At 32.9% G+C, this 17,916-nt stretch overlaps 1 protein-coding gene across 8 annotated transcripts in view; it reads right to left on the minus strand.

The window, feature by feature from the left end:
• Positions 1-17,916, minus strand: part of GPHN (gephyrin) — a 524,116-nt gene that overhangs the window by 140,566 nt on the left and 365,634 nt on the right. For all 8 annotated transcript variants that reach the window (XM_066272872.1, XM_066272871.1, XM_066272867.1 and 5 more), the window contains one exon: positions 2,618-2,660. In XM_066272872.1, coding sequence (XP_066128969.1) covers positions 2,618-2,660 — 43 coding nt within the window. The remainder of the gene's footprint in view (positions 1-2,617; positions 2,661-17,916) is intronic.

Below are 17,916 nucleotides of genomic sequence, written 5' to 3' on the forward strand. Positions count from 1 at the left end.
TTGGAAAAATAGCACAGACAGACTTGCTCAATGCAGGGTTATTATAAACATTCAATCTGTATATAAAAAAACCACCCCACAGTATCTGCAAAGCATAATAAAGGGAAGTACAATAAAACAAGGCATGTGTGTAGAGTTTTCTTTATGTTGTCAACATTCTGGAGATGTTTCTTTGAGGATAGTTAATTCAATAAATAAATGAAAAATGATTAAAGTAAAAGGACTAGTAGGGACATACAAGAAAGATCCATCATGTTGCCTAGGGGAGACTCAGAGAAGGCCTCCAGAAGAGATCAGTCTTGAACTGAGTCTCCACAGCTAAGAATTTTCTAGGAAAACAAGGGGAATGGATATTTTATGCAGGGGGAGAAAGGGTCCAGAAGAATAGAGGCAGGGCATAGCATTGAGAGAATGGTGAACTGCTAATAAGATCTATATAAAAAATAAAGGGAAATAAAAGTAGATTAAGCAATGAGATATTGAAGTTAGGAAGTTCAAAGTTAGAACAGCTTATGATGATGAAAGAGCTCTGGGTGTGGCTAAGGGCATGAGTATGAAATACTAAAATGGTGTTGAGAGGAAAGAACTTAAGTTTATTGAAGTCACTGAGCTATAAGTCTATGATATTAGAAGGGCTCCCTACATGGATCTAAATGGCTATGTGGATCATTGACATGGTGATTTCACTCTAAAAAATATGATCAGAAAAAACTGGACCATCATGATGTCCAGTCAAAGTGAATAATAGTAAAAACAAGCCAGTGAGAGCATAAATGAAATAAAAGACGGTCCTAACAACACAAAAAGAACCATGAGAAGTGTAAAAAGGTTCAAAGAAGCCCGTTCTCCATAAGAAATTATTTTTGTCCTAATCACCATAATTACTATCAGTTTATCCATCATCATCTCATGATCAAGTGAAAATCATGCAGTAATCAACATAAAATATCATTTTTTAAAGTTCATTTATATCTATTATTTTATTTTAGTGACTATTCAATTATCATTTTCCTGACCCTTAGGGTTTCTTAACCTTAGGTTTTAGTATGGGACTACAGGACTTTACATCTCTTATAATTAAAGAGCCTTCCTCAGATGCTCATGTCTTTTAAATGTTGTTGACAATAACAAAGGAATAGAGGTTAAACATGGCTGTCTGGATTTATGTTTATTTAACTCTATTATAAAGGTCTGGAGCAAACAATTACAACTATTAACTCAAGGGATTCAAGCTAAGGCAACAGATTCACAACACAGAAATTGAAAAAATTTACACTAAAGAAAATAAAATAAAACATGACTTGTACCTATTTGAAGTTCTCCAATTATTTTTTGACTTGTTAAATAATATACACATTCTACTGGAAATATAAGTTATTCCATTTACTAAAACTCCTGGCGATATAAGTATCCAATAGGCCCATTTCAGTATGATTCACTTGTACTCCTACTCTTGATAAAGATTAGGAAGAATAAAGTATGATATCATTAATATTAAGTGAAAGATCAATATTAAAATAATTAGCATTTATATAGCACTTTCCTCTTAGGATCCCAGAGATTTTAAGGTACATTTTCAAAGTCACATCATTTCAAGGATACAGGTAAAAAAAAGCTATTTATAGTTCCTTTTTATAAATGAATAATACACAAAGTTAAATGACTTCTAAATTAGTGTTATTAGTAATCAAACAAAAAAAATGGTTTCTTCACCCATAGTTCAAGGCACTATTTCTAAAATATGCTGCCTGTGAATTAAGATCTTTTAGAAATTTATATTCACAAAATGATTATAATGTATTTCTCAGAAGTCACTTTATTTTTAGTGAGATTTATTTAGTGAATTTATATGATTATTTTCAGTTAGTCTGTTTTTAAATAACTTTTTGACAGTGGGGCAATTGAAGAGAGCTCTCTCTCATCTTAGAATTACAGAGGAGCTCATTACTATCCTAACTAGGAGCGCTGTCAAAATTTTGCTGTTAGCTTGCAAAAACAATTAAAATAAGGGAACTATCCATTAATATATCACTACTAATAGTTTTAGAAGGTAAAAGCCCTAATATTCATATTTTATTTATTTATTTATTTATTTATTATTATTATTTTTTTAATTAGGGGAAGCAGAGAGACAGACTCCTGCATGTGCCTCAACCAGGACCTACCCAGCCAGCCCACTTTGGGGTGATGCTCTCCCCACTGGGGCCATGCTCCCAACTGGGCTGTTTTTAGTACCTGAGGCAGAGGCTCCCCAGAGCCATCCTTAGCTCCCAGGGCCAACTCAATTGAATTCTTTAATCCATGGCTGCAGGAAAGGGGGAGAGAGAGAGAGAAAAAGAGAGAGAGAGAGAAAAAAAGAGGGAGGCAAGGAGAAGCAGATGGTCACCTCTCCTGTGTACTGTGACCAGGAATCAAACTCGGAACATCCATATGCCCAGCCAATGCTCTACCACTGAGCCAATGCTCTACCACTGAGCCAACTGGCCAGGGCCTCATATTCTTGATATGAACATTACATATTATTTTCTTCATTCTTCCATCAAAACGTCATTTTTAGCTCTCGTTCCTGTTGAACAGCTCTAATTCAGTAGTCCGTCTAAAGTAATGACATACTTACTGGCTCTGAGAATGTTTTCCTTGCTGCTGCACCGGGACTGGACCTGCAGAAAAAGCATAAACTCAGTAATTTAGGGTTTATAACACATTTAGTCAGATATAGGCATTCCTATTGGGCAAGCTCCTGAGGTCTAGGAGCAAAGGTTTTATATATTTCAGATATCATAACATGTTAGTAAAAAGATGTTACGTTTGTCCCATATGTGTTTTTTATTATCTTTTCCTTATTTTAAATAACTGATTTCTAGAAAAAGTTCAGAGTACAATATTATAAATGTGACAGAGATAGAACCAAAGGCAATTTTTTATTGATGTGTATTTGAAATGAATATATGGAAAAACAATATCAAGTTACCACATATTTAGCTGTGAATACAGACCCTTAATTTTAAGGCATTATGCAGATCTCTTGACAGGAGTAATGCAATTCAAGTAATAAAGTTGTAATCAAATATTCTACTGTAGTTATATTTGGTTATATATGCTAATAAGGGGAAATCCTCAAATACAATATTTCTGTATGATTCTAATGACCTTTGTTATTTATATTTATTAATATTGGTTATAAAAGATGCTTCTGTTGAAAATCAACAAATTTGAACACATTTATTTACCAGTTCTTAGGTATGTATATAGTTTATTGATCAGAAACACTTATGCTTTGATTCAAATATTTTCAGTCAAAGTAGAACATTGTTTTCATACTGAAAAACTATTGAATTCAAAGGCGATGTTGAACACCACCACCACTTGTAATTTCAGAGGAAACTCTATTTAAACTCCATACCTTGTCTTCCCAGTTCACAGCAGCTTGCCCCAAATGGATATATACACAACAAACTAATTTCTATTGCTTAACATAATCTACTATTGTAATGAAACAATTTATGAAAGGAATGTTGCAACTTAGGGTGGGTTATGGTTGTCCTTCCCTGAAAAAAAACAATTGTTAATGTTTAAAGAAACAACAACAATAAAAAAAAAATCACAAACATACACACAAGAAAAACATACACACACATCAAAAAAAGAAAAAAAGGGAAAATAACTCCAGATGTGATTCTCTTTTGGCCCAGATTGTTTAATTGGTTTAAAATATACTAGAATGAAGAAGCTAATATAGAAGACAGTACTCTTATATTCTTTCAATCAGAAGTTTTATTGAGGAGCAATTCTGGACCAAATGGGAAAGAATTAAGGACTACTTGAAGAAAACAATACAGGGAGAAAAACACAAAAAGTGAGAAATAAAAAAAGAAGAGAGGGACTTGAGGGGTAACTCTAGTAGATAGGAAAGAAAGTATGGGTTTATAGAAGGAGATAATATGTAAATGCAGAATATTCTGCTATTTATTATTGAAAATTCGTACTAAGAGGGTAAGAATGACTAATAAACTTGCTGTAAGATAAACAAGCAAGTTGGCATCCTATGGAATGAAAATAAGTACAACTATAGCACTACAGCCTTAAAGGAGAAAATAAACAAACACTAGTAGAAAAATTAATAGACAAGCTTATAAAGAGATAAACTACATTTTAAAAAGTGATTCAAAGAACACAAGAGAAAGCTAAAGAGTGAGAGAAAAATCTGGGAGCGAGAAGAAAAGAAAGGGGAAAATGTTGAAAGACAAAAACAGTTCAAAGAAGTCAAATGGAAGTCAAGAAAGTCTTCAACAAGATGTAGAAACAGAAGGAGCCCAAACCCATAGCGCAAAGCAATGTTTGCGAATGGAAAGCAGCTCCTTTGATCAGTAATAGTTACTCTTAAGTCGTAGCCTCTATTCCTCCAGAGTTCATCTTTAAGCCCTTCCAATCTAGAGTGGAGCTAGTTAATGGATAGAAACAAGAGATTTATAATGAATAGAGCAGTTTAGATGAGTAGTTCAAATTGTCTCATCAAATGTTTCAATAGATTTATATAATGTCTAAATGGAAATGGTAGTGACTAACTAGCTGACTTTATCAAGAAAACCAAAATAAAATACAAACCCAAACCAAAACAACAATAAAAGACACCATCTCCCTTCTTTAGGTGGCTAAAAAAATTAACAGAAAGTTCATTCATAGCATAAATTTAATAAAGAAATACAAATCTTGCATTGTGGCACCTCAATTTAGAATATTTCAAACAGTTTTGAAAGAGAGATTTGGATGATGAAAACCATTCCATTCTTTGAATCTGAGTTATTTATTTAGGTTTACAAATTGCCAATAGCAGTAAAACCAATGTTTTCTCATTTACGTTACATTGGTTAATTGACACAGATTTAAGGGAAATCACTTTTAAAATAAATAATTATATAACTTTTACTTTAGTGATCTTGAGTATATATATATAAAATAGTGGACAGTAATTGAAAAGATTTAAAAACATCTATACATATGGTGATGCCCCTCTCTCTTATGCCATGAAACATGTCATCTTAATGTATTTATTTTATAAAACCCCATAAAGATTTGACCTAACTCACAATGTAATGGAATTTACTGGAAAGAATAAAGTTAAGAAACAATTATCCTTGTTCTCACTCTTATGAACTATAAAGAAGGTGTTACACAGGTCTCCCTCAAGTTTTATGATTTATTGCTTTTTTTTCCCTTTATTTTATGCTGGCTTTTTGCTCAGTGGGAGAATAAAAAAAGTTTGAAAAACAATACAGAACTAAGCTCTTGGCCTAATACCAAATTTTTCAGGGATTAAAAATTAAAGGTATGGTACTGGATTACCTATTACTTTATTCTATTGGATTAACATCTGACTTTATGGTGTTAACAAAAAAGTCCCCTTTCAATTGGAATCAGAATTAAAATAATGTGTAGAAACAGTATATTGTATTAAGGTCAATGGAGGAAATAAATATACAAGAGACTTACTGAAAATATAGGTATTCATTTACTAATCAAGACTGCTTTCAGACATCAAAAAATTCATTTAATTCAATTCAAAATGTGTTTAGATGTATAATATAATTTTGCTGAAGATCACATTGTCCATCTTAAAGCCGTAAACAGAAAATAAAAGGGGGGAGAGCACGTAATAAATGGTAAGGGGAAAAGGAAAATGCTTTAAACAAAGCTGAGAAAATTTTAACCAACAACCACAATCTTTAGATACAGTGAGAAGTGACTTACCTTATGCTTAGGTCATAACAAGAATAGCACAGTGTTTAAAGTCAGCTCTTCATTATGGGAGGTACAATTGAAAGCCATAGGTTATAATAACATGAATTGCTATACAGAAATGAAGACTTTTGCAGCCCAACATGAAAAGCTAACTCTTACAGGAGAACATTTCAACTTATGTTTAATGCAACATGAAGAACAATTGAGGGTATAAACATCAAAACACATGAATCTGACACCAATAAGAGAGAGACAGCCCAGTCTCTCAGGAACACAGAATCTGTGACCAAAATCTGTGACACATAAGGGAAGGCACATCACTCTAACATTGAAAGATGCATGCATGATGTATAATCATCCACTGACAACCCCACCCCCACCCCATACCACTCGTACACACACAAGCTCACTAAGATACAGGGAAAGAATGTAGTGCCAAGCTGTTATGAAGAAAGCAGGACACACAGAAGCGCAGCAGTGGTCATGTGATTTGAGAGGTGTTCTTCCCTTAAACCATCCCATCACCATGCTTATTTTAAAGAAGCCAGAAAAAGACCCTCTTCAATGCTGCAGTAGCTACGAGCCCCCAGCATGAAGCTAGTGTGTGGAATTTTGATCACCGTTCCCTGCGATGTCAGGGGCTCTCCAGTGGAAGCCAGATGTGTAACACCAGTTAGTGGGGTACAAATGTGTGAATAACAAACACCCTTTCTCTTCTGCATTTCACAGAAGTGAGGGAGGAGAGAAACAAATAAAATAAAATCCACGCTAAGAATTAGGTTCATAACAATATAAAGATGTATAAATATTAAAATGAAGATTACATTTGATTCAAGTTAATACAACTTAGGTTTCTTAAAAACTGTCTCTATTTTGCTGCTCACCAGGCTAATTTGTATTTTTTCTCCTGTAAACACTTGGATTAAATTAATCAATACAATATGACTCATATTGAAAAATTCTGAGCAGTTGGCAAATGGGGGTTAAAGTCAAGAACAAAAGAAGTCATCTTTGGGGGACATTAAGAAAGCCCACTCTTTCTATTTTTAGCATAATTTTACTGGTCAGCAGTTAAATTTAAAATTAGAAATTAAGCTTCTGTATATCTGCTTACTCATGTAATCTGAGAAATTCTATGGCAATTTTTTTGAAACATGTAATTTAAATTTCAATCTTTTTACCTTTTAAAAAGCAAACAACAAAAAATACTATCTATTTAGAAATTGTTACTAACTTTCCCTATGCACTTTTCTCTCTTGTCAATTAAATATGGGCCATTTCTGTTCCGGTCCTGTCAATAATACGGTCATATCAGCTCATTAAAAAAATTTCAAATTTTTTTTCTATAATTGATGAGAGTATCTAACTTCATCTATTTTACTTTTTGTATGAGCTGATTTTGAGTCATGTGTTGCAGGTAATTTAGTAAGCAGATTTTTAGTTGTTTAGAGATCATTTGCTTGTATCACCATTTTCTCTTCTGCATCTTATTCTTAGCAGGCCAAAATATCTTGACTTCCCTGTTAGTATATCTTGATTATTTTAGGCTCTGGGTCCTCTTTTAATCTCAGCTTCTTTATGGGGAAAATAAAGACTATAGGCTCATAGGAGATAATACAAATATCAGTGATTTTAGCTATAAAGGTAGAGACAAATGTCAGGAGTTATCAGTGGAGCCAATGACAGTTGTGAAATAACTCTGTAATTACACAACCGCTTACTGTAACTTCTTCATCAGTTCAAAATGGAGGCGAACACTTATTTTTAACTAAAAGAAAGAAAAAAAAAGTATAGCCATATGGCCATATATACTGGTAGAGTTGCAAGCCACATATGGAACAAAGTCTGAACTAACTCCTTTAGAATATTCCTTGTACTCTTGAACTCTTAGCCCTTAGACAAACTGTTTCCTCTGCCTGGAATATCCTGTTGCTTTTTTTTTTTTTTATCCTAATACGACATGTCCTTTAAGATCCAGCCTAAATTATACCAGGTGCAAAAATATTCCCCAAGTTCCTTAATCAGAAATATTTTCTTCTTTCTAAACTCTTTTAACAGCCTTACTGAGATATAATTTACCTACCATAAAATTCACTCATTTTAAGTATACAGTTTTATAACTTTTAATAAATTTATATGGCTGTACAACTATTACCACAATCAAGTTTTAGGTTTACCTAAGTTCTTAAAGCCTCTTATGAACTTCTATTTAAAAGAGTTACCACAGTTATTAATATTCCAATTATTGATGTAGGTCCCCAAATATATTGGAGGTTCTGAAGGGAAAGGACTTGACTTTAATTCTCTTTCTACCATGTCAAACACAGTACAGAATAAGTATTTGCTAAATTTGAATAATTGTTTATTTTGTAGTCTTTCAATCTCAGCAGATTAAAAATGATTTTTTTATAGTATGAGTATGATCATAGCCATTCATGTACTAGCTTAAAAATAATTTTTACTTATTTGGGTCTGCTAATATTAAAAGTAAAATATGAAAAGTATGTAGATTATATCTAAAAAATATATGGGTTCCCTACAGAATGATCTTAAAAGTTTGGAAAACACATTACTATCATTATTACATAAGGTTATTCAAATAGTACCATTTGGAGTCCAATGAAAGTTATTCTATATAAAAGGTTTCAGTTCAGGTTAAGAAGATCCCTTATTTTCTAAGAGAAGAGGCTATTCTATATTTCATATGGTCAAATCATTAGAATGAGAGATATGAGATTTTTGATGCCTTATGGGCCCTTTTGATTTAACGTTTTTACCTTATTAAACTTACTTAAGACTTATCTGTCTATGAAAGAACAAATTTATTGAGTACCATTTACTCATAAAAATAAAATTTAAGAAGATAGAAAAAAGAGAACCTCATTGGCATTTACTCGGATTATTTGCCTCTTTAGCCTACCCAAAAACAGAGGAAAGAAAGGTTTAATTTAAACATTAAGCAAACAACTCTACAATCTCAGACTCCGTAATTCTTTTTCCCTTCTTTTCCCATTTCTTATAGCAAAATAGATAATGGTCTAGAAAAGCTCTCTTGCACAGTTCCATTCATTCATCACTTTATCTATAAATTAGTATACAAGCATTTGGCTCATCTGAGCCTCATGACAATTCATTTGTGTTCAATTAGCTTTATAATATCACAAACATATGTAATTGAAGAACTTAAAATTTTGGTTTATTTATGACATGAAAGATGGCATGACAATGGGAATGGTTTCTAATATTGGCTTTTCCTTTTTCTAGCTGTGTGTGCTCAGACACAACAATCAACATTTTGAAGTTTTAATTTCCTTATCCATAAAGTGGGGGAAAATTAAGTAGGATAATGTATGTGAAAGTGAAAATGATCACAAATAAAAAAGAGTAACACAATCTAAGTCATTATTATCCTATGTACATTTTAAATCACCTACATTATATATTAGGAGAATTTGAGACACAATGAGAATAAAGAATTTGCTCCAGATCATGCCATAAATCAGTGACAAGATAACTGCCAATTTCTAGACTAAATCTTCCAAAAGGCTAAGTTAAAGTCTGAGGTTACCTTTGCAAGGATTCATCTAATTTTGTTTTGTATAATTGTAGTCAAGTTATTTCATTTCTATGGGACTTAATTTCCTCAACTGCAAAATAAGAATATTTTCCAGAGGTTTCAATTGAAGTTGATGGACCCTTTGAAAGAATCTGTGAATAAAAGTTAAAAGTCAGGGTAGGGGGAAAAGGGGTGTCCACTCACTGGAATGAAGAAAAAATTATAATTTTTATATTTACCAACCTAAATAAATTTTAGTATTTTCTTTCATTATAAACTTGGATAAAAAGCAACAGTAATATTAGCAGAATCTATTGCTTCAAATTAAGAGTATCTGAAAATACTGTCATATTCATCAAGATTTCAAATTATAGTAGTCTAAGAGCTCACAAATAGATTATTTAATGGATTTATAAAGCAGTATATCATAACTTATTTTATACATATTCTGATAATGATTTCAATGTAGTTTTCTTTGTAATCCAATGTTTTTTATTTTATATATTTAAAAGTCTTCCCTGAAAAGAAGAGTGTCAGCTTTTCCAGATTCCCAAATGGATCCATGGGAGGAAATAGGTCAGAACTAGGTAATTTCTCAGCTTCCTTTTATGTCTAGGATTTTATGGCCTAAGAAACCTTTCCCATCTCCATCTGTTACCCTTTATCAAATCATATATAAAAGAACTCCTTTTTTTTGAAAAACTGATATAAAATTGGTCTCTAAATTAAGAAATTGTCCATTTAATAGGACCATCTATGAAACAAAAAAGGAATATGGTTATCATGAAAGTTATAAAGATCTCAGACTAAAAGAAATTATGCTGTGCTTGCTCTTTTCCCATTGGTATAATTAATTAAATGGAATAATCACTTACCAGTCATCACATTTAAAACTCTCTAACGAAAGATAAACTTGAACACACACACATACGCACGTGCACACACACACACCTTTATAGCTAATTATTTTTTAAACTTAGTCATGTGTTGATCACAGGTGAAGAGCAACAATGCTATTATCTATGTATAACACAAGCCTTTGAAAACGCACAGACAATACTTATAAGCATTACAATATTACAAAACTTTTTCCACACGATCCCTTTTAAATGTTTTCCCACTATTGTATAAATTATTATTGTCTTAAATTCCCCTGAGCCTTAAGTCCTTGGTATATGTGAAGAATTGTTTTGTTTTTTGTTTTATTGTTTATTTTCAGTACTGACCTCTTCTAAAAGAAGCTAGAACTATGACAGGTTACAGAGATGGTGAAATAAATAATAATTACCATTATAAATTAAAAGCCTATTTATGCTGCTTTATAGGTAACTTGGTGTGTTTCTTATTCCTAAAGAGTATAATATGTAGAACATAACTCAGAATAAAATTGGTTATCATTCTATCTCAAGGGAAAATAAATTTGAACACCAATGATAAATATTCTTAATGTATTTCCTATGTAAAGCTTTACTTGTATATAGAGTCACTCTCAATGACCTCTAGAAAATTTGTAATCCCTAGCTGGCCTCCCCTTGGTACCAACAATATTTAGAGTTGATGTCTGTTCTGAGAATTTCAATGTTAATTATGAAAAATATGAGGAAAATATACTAAGAATATATATAAAACAAAGCTAAAATATTTTTTGACTAATAGGGATTTGGGATTATTCATGACACCACTTTCCAATCTTCAGATGAATAACTGATTATTTTACAAGAAATTTACTTCCATTCTAGAGATGAGAAAGCAGAAATTGTTGCTACCTTTAGATAACACAGTTAAGTAGTGAAGGGGAGAATATGCCACCCCCAAATGCTCCACATTGGCATGTGGATTATTTTGAGTTGAGGCAATCTAGACTCAGCAGACTCAAGAAAAATTTTTACCCCCTAAAAAAATCTGAATAGGTGGCTTGGCTCAGAGAAAGAGAGAGAGAGAGAGAGAGAGAGAGCGCTATTACCAGAGATAACTTTTATCTGCATAATCTGTCTGTATGAAAGGGCAAACATATAATTAACCAATTTATTCTCTAACTGTCTTATGAATTATTTCCTTCCCTTTGAAGCCTAAGGCTCACATCCCATTCCTTGACTCAGGATGGCCTATAAGCCTCAACTGCCTGACTTGTTGCTGGGTCTCGTAATTTTATGGGGCTCCCATACACATAAAATTAAAAATTTGTTTTTCTCCTGTTAATCTGTCTTATGTCAATTTAATTATTAGATTACCCAAATAACCTACCAGAGCAGAAAAAAATTTATTTTCCTCAACAGAAGTTATGGAGCTTGGACCTCTGACTTCCAAATTAATTTCTGTGTATAACAGAAGACCCTATCTTTTTAACCTACCAGTGGCAACCATTACATTTCTAATCAGACCATGAATTTTCATTGCTTTTTTACTGCTATTTCTTTCAGTAATGAAAACCATTCAGAATAGGCATGTGAATGTAGGAGTGAAAGAAAAGTGGCATAATTAAAGGCAGTTTGGGGTATAGTAATCTAAAGCAGATTGTCTGGATTTGAATCTTGGTCTATCATTATTGGCTGTGTAAACACTGAATAAGTCATAATCTTTCTATACTTTTGTTTCCTTATATATGAAATGAGAATAATAGCAATACCTATTTCATACGGTTGTTAAGAAAATAAGATAATATATGTAAAGTGCTTAAAAGATGATCTGGCCCAGAGTGAATGGTGTATGAGTATTAGCTGTTGGTATGTTTGTTGTTACTATTATCATTCTTTTGTTTGGATAATATTCTGAGCCTGTAATAAAGAATTTTAAATACAGTAACTTCTCTTGTGATGTTGACAGGCTCTCATAATATCAAGTAAGATTAGTTTAGATTAGATTAAGTACTTGAAAAGAAAATTTAAGAAGAGCATTTTATGATAGAGACTAAGAGGCAGATACAGTCAATAACAAGAAAACCTGAATTATAGAGCATTTGTAATTATTATCATTTCCTGACATTTTTGGAAGAATGTCACATTGGTTTTCATTAAACATGAGTTCTGAAATACTGAGTTTCCAACTAGACTTGATATTCTCCTTGGTTTTCATTGAAGTGTAGCAGAACATGCAATCCCCCAAAATGCCTCTTTGACATAAAGATTATTTTGAATTTACTATTTTGAGAAAACAGGTACAGAAGAAGCTCAGTAAAAACAATAAAAATTAGACAAATCTCCATTCATAAGAGTGTCTCCATCTTTGTACCTAGAAAAGAAGGATGACTCTAAATCACAAGAGAATCTATTTTATTTATTTTCTTGTGAGAAAGAGAAAGAGAAAAGGGAGGAGAGGAAGAGAGAGAGATGAGAAGCATCCACTTATAGTTTTGGCACTTTAGTTGTTCACTGATTTCTTTTCATAAGTGCCTTGCCTGGGGGGGGGGTCTAGCTGAGCTAGTGACCTCTTGCTCAAGCTAGCGACGTTGGGCTTCAAGCAAGGAACCTTTGGGCTCAAGCCAGCAAACATGGGGTGATGTCAACTATCCCATGCTCAAGCTGGCAACCTTGTGCTCAAGCTGGTGAGCCTGCGCTCATGCCAGATGAGCCCAAGTTCAAGCCAGTGACCTTGGGGTTTTGAACCTGGGACCTCAGTGTCCCAGGGTGATGCTCTATCCACTGTGCTACCACTGGTTAGGCCACAAGGAGAATCTTATCTATGTAGTAGGCACTGATTTCGTTTTGCATAACATCTTACTCTTCTGTTGTTTTCTGTGCTTTTCCTGGTAACCTCCCCCAAACTGATCTCCCTGCTCCCACCTTTCTTTTGTCTTTAGCTGAAATTGATATTTAAGCTTGTAGTTTAGGCTATTTGGGGAAGTTACTCATTTTCCCCTGGGCATCTTCCAAGTATACATGAGGTATACATGTTCATAAACTTGTTTGTTTTTCCCTTATTAATATTTTATCACAGGGAGTCTAAGGCAAGAACTCAGAAAGACAGAATTATTTTCCTCCCCTACACATTCTTAAGTGTTATATCATTTTTTTATTCACTATAAAACAAACTACCGCTTCTACTGAGTGTAATATGCCATGTAAGAGTGTGGTTGCACTGTTTTCCTTTCTAAATAAGGCTGGTATACTGAAATATTGGTTTAAAAGTTGTGACTTATTTCTCTAAATGCTTACTTAGCATTCTTAAGGTATGTGGAAGATGTATACAGGTAAAGACATACTTCTATACAGTATTACTAAAGTAGCAATGATTTAGAAAATTGGAAGTTTCTTCGAGGACTGAAAAGAGCTAAGTTTTCTGAAGCCTTATATTGCAATCTGTTTGCAGTATATGTTATGTTGTTATTCAAGCCTCTCATGATCTAACCAAGAAACAGGTAATAGATATAGTTTGATATTACTGTCAGACTCTCATTATGTCCTTTCCACTTTCTCTGAAATCTCAAGTTTTAGAGGTCTGGGCTAAATCAAATGGAAAGAAAGCCCATTGCCATTAAAACTAAAGTTTTAGCTTACAGAGAAGGGATAAACTGTGTTAAAAATTATTATTTTTTAAAAAATGTAAACTCATGGCTCTCATATGAATATAAAATAAATGTATGTCAAATATTGTTATCTAAAATGTTAATGAGCCTGACCAGGATAGAGAGTTGGACTGGGATGCAGAGGACCCAAGTTTGAGACACCAAGGTCACCAGCTTGAGCGCGGGCTCATCTGGTTTGAGCAAAGCTCACCAGCTTGGACCCAAGGTTGCTGGCTTGAGCAATGGGTTACTCGGTCTGCTGAAGGCCCACGGTCAAGGCACATATGAGAAAGCAATCAATGAACAACTAAGGTGTTGCAACAAAAAACTGATGATTGATATTTCTTATCTCTCTCCGTTCCTGTCTGTGTGTCCCTATCTCTTTCTCTCTCTCTCTCTTTGACTCTCTCTGTCTCTGTAAAAAAAATGTTAATGAGAGAACCAGGAAGATGTTCTAAATGGTTCAAAACTGAGTTAGAAAACACACATACATGAACCATCAGAAACATTGAAATGAATTTTCACACCAGTTGAGCAAAAATCAATTGCTTCTCCAACTGGACAGAATATACATTTCCATGAATTAGGATAATTTCTATTACTATTCATATGCTATGACTTAGTATTGTACAATAGTTCAGACAATGAAAGGAGATGACTCAGAATGGTGTCCTACACAAGAAAGTCAATAATCTCCTTTTGAATATTTTGAAGTCTTGAACTTTATGGCCTGTGAGTAACTATTAATAGAATTTATGTCTGTTAGATTCTAGTGTATATTTGAGTGTTTATCCCCAAGTATGTACCTTCTGGTGCTAAGATTATATGAAATACCTACTATATTCACTTTTAAATGGACTGTATCTTTGTTTTGACTCTAATTTTAAAATAGTTTATCATATTGAAAAAACTAAAATATATTTAAATAAAATATGTGTCCATTAAAAATTTGACTTAAAACATAGTAATTTTCAAGAGTTAATACAGAACAATTTTGTGTTTTACTTTTCACCCAACTCCAAAGAGAACTTAGTTTGAATATAAACTTATCTTGTCAAGATTCAATCATGAAAAAATCTAAAGGCAAAGAGAAAAACCCATTAAAATCAAAGATATACTATGTAATGTAATATAGTATATGAGATAAATATATTGACCATGGATTACTGTGTAACTAGGCACTATATTTTCAGAATAAAGTTTTATTTTAGACACCTCTTTAAAAAAGAAAAAGCTAAATAATCATGTGTAAGAAGAATTTTGAATTAGAGGGATAGTGTGTCTTAGAACACTGTTAAATTTAGGTTCACAAGTAGTTTGAATTGTTTTAGCCAATTTAATTGCCTTGCAAAATATGCGTTTGCTCCAACTACATTACTGGTTTTGCTCCTTTATACCAATGTAAGTTCACATGTTCACATTCATTCTGAGGGTGAGCAAGATAGGTTAGATTATTTTAGATGAGTATAAATTATTTTTCATCATAAGCCCTATAGCTGTAGGTCCAGAAAGATGTGCTAATTTGATCTCATAAAGGTAAAACTTTGCACGTGCAACAAATCCTTGTCTAAGCATTCAAAAATCAGGAAGTTATGCTAGCTACATTTAGCTTGGCTAAATTACTTAACGTTTTAAGTATCTGTTTTCATATATACAGGAATCAGGATAATTACATCATTCATTTACCAGACAAATACTTCTTAAGCACCTACCTAGTACCAGGCTCTGATCCTGGGGGTAAAACAAGAACAAGATTGACAGAAATCTTGGAGCTTACATTCAAATAGGAATAGACAGATAATAAGCACTTAAACTATCAGAGGTAAATAAGTAAGGTAGTTTCAGATAGCATGTTTTTGTTTATTTACGTTTTACTATAAATTTCTGCGTAAAAGCTCTTGTGATACCATATTGCTATTAATCCATGATAGTAACTATACTTGCTGATATTCTTCAGACAGATCTGTACTTAATTGGAAGTATTAAAGCATTTTCAAAGTTTATAAAAATATACATCACACATAAAATATAATTATCATTAAACAGTGATCTTAGCACAACATACACATATATACATATATGCAGGGGTGAACAAAGTGAGTTTACAGTTATTCATATGGAAAAAGCCATGCAGGTTACGATTATTACATTAGACTTATTAACTGTTTTGTGTACTCACAACTGTGAACCTACTTTTGCCCACCCCTGTATTTAGTATATTTACTCATACAGTACCATTTGTGTATGTGTGTGTGTGTGTATTCTATCTCAATTAGCACATACAAAGCATTAAAAAAATTCCAGTAAACAAGTATTATTTAAAAAATAAATATAAGCAGAGATGTGACAGGATGTCACAAAAGCAAAAGAGAGCCTGGGAAATACAGTACCATTCAAATGCAGAGTCAATCTATGCCATACATATGGAAAGAATATATTTCTAATATTCAAACATAAAACATAATTCTATGCAAAGGGAACTTGAGCTTTATCATAACTTTTTAAAATGTTAAAAGATCTAAAGATACTGTAATATAAATAATATTTGTTAAATCTAGGTGGTCAGTATATGGCTATTTGTTATTTATTTTTTGTTATATATTTGAAATATTTCATTAAAAATAAGAATGGTAAGAAAAAGAAAGAGGGAACCGATCCACTAAAGAACATTTAAATGAGGTTGCCTAGATGTATAAAACCTTTAGCTTAAATTTCTTGATTTAAAATTTGGGATCAGCTGGATACTCTTTTGCCTTCTTTATGCTAAGAAAAAACACAACGCCAGTGTTTTCAAACCATATATTTTTCATATTTTGGCTTTCATATTTCCCTTGGCTAAGTATATATTGAACTGAGAATGCTGTTAAATTGTTATCACTGTCCTTGGCAGTTTCACCATTAACCAACTAAATCCTTTTACTCTTTTCAGGGTTGCTTCAGAGACCTTTGTTATGCCTTTCATTGCTCAGTTGTTACATGAGGAATACAATCAAGTCCAACCCTACAGAAACTCATCTACCAGATCTTTCCAACTCTTATATCTCTTCTATACTAATTGTTCTTAAAAATTTTCCACATAGAGAATTCTTTAAAGATAATTATTCCTTCTATAGATGCTTCTTTATTTTTTATTTCTGCTACATTGTCTTTAGATTACCTTTCTCTTCTCTTTTCTTTAATTTACTATCTTTATTATGGTATTTCTTTCTATTATATGTTAACAGCAATTAACATGAGGGTACTCAAAGGTAACCCATGAATACCCACATTCTTTGCTTACCCATATTCTTCACTGAACATGTGAAAAACAAGACGAACATTGAAAATGAAAAAATAGAAACTGCTGTTGAAAATAATAAACATTTGATTTTAAAATATTTCTAAAATTCAGGCCTCTTACTATAGTATAAACCAGGGGTCCCCAAACATTTTAAACAGGGGGCCAGTTCACTGTCCCTCAGACCGTTGGAGGGCCGGACTATAAAAAAAAACTATGAACAAATCTCTATGCACACTGTACATATCTTATTTTAAAGTAAAAAACAAAACAATTACAATATTTAAAATAAAGAACAAGTAAATTTAAATCAACAAACTGACCAGTATTTCAATGGGAACTATGGGTCTGCTTTTGGCTAATGAGATGGTCAATGTCCAGTTCCATATTTGTCACTGCTAGCCTTAACAAGTGATATAACGCGCTTCCGGAGCCGTGATGTGTGCATCCTGTACGTGAGCGAAGCCATGCTTTGTGGCACCGCCACATACAGTACTCCGGGAGCACAGGATGTGGATGCATCCTGTGCTCCTCTCACTGACCACCAATGAAAGAGGTGCCCCTTCTGGAAGTGCGGTAGGGGGCCGGATAAATGGCCTCAGGGAGCCGTAGTTTGGGGACCCCTGATATAAACTAACCATTTTATTCGTTCAAATCAGTCTCATTCAATTGTTGATTTATTCTGAACCGTCAATACATCCTTCTTCAGTCCTCCCCTGCATACATATCTACAATAAAATATTCAGGATCAGTTCACAGTCTTTAACCATAGAACAATTTTGAAGCTAGTTGGCTTTACAAACCTTTAGCCCTGGACTCATTCATTAGCATTAAGTTTAAATT

Source organism: Saccopteryx bilineata, chromosome 4 (genome assembly GCF_036850765.1).
Source record: "Saccopteryx bilineata isolate mSacBil1 chromosome 4, mSacBil1_pri_phased_curated, whole genome shotgun sequence".
NCBI lineage: Eukaryota > Metazoa > Chordata > Mammalia > Chiroptera > Emballonuridae > Saccopteryx > Saccopteryx bilineata.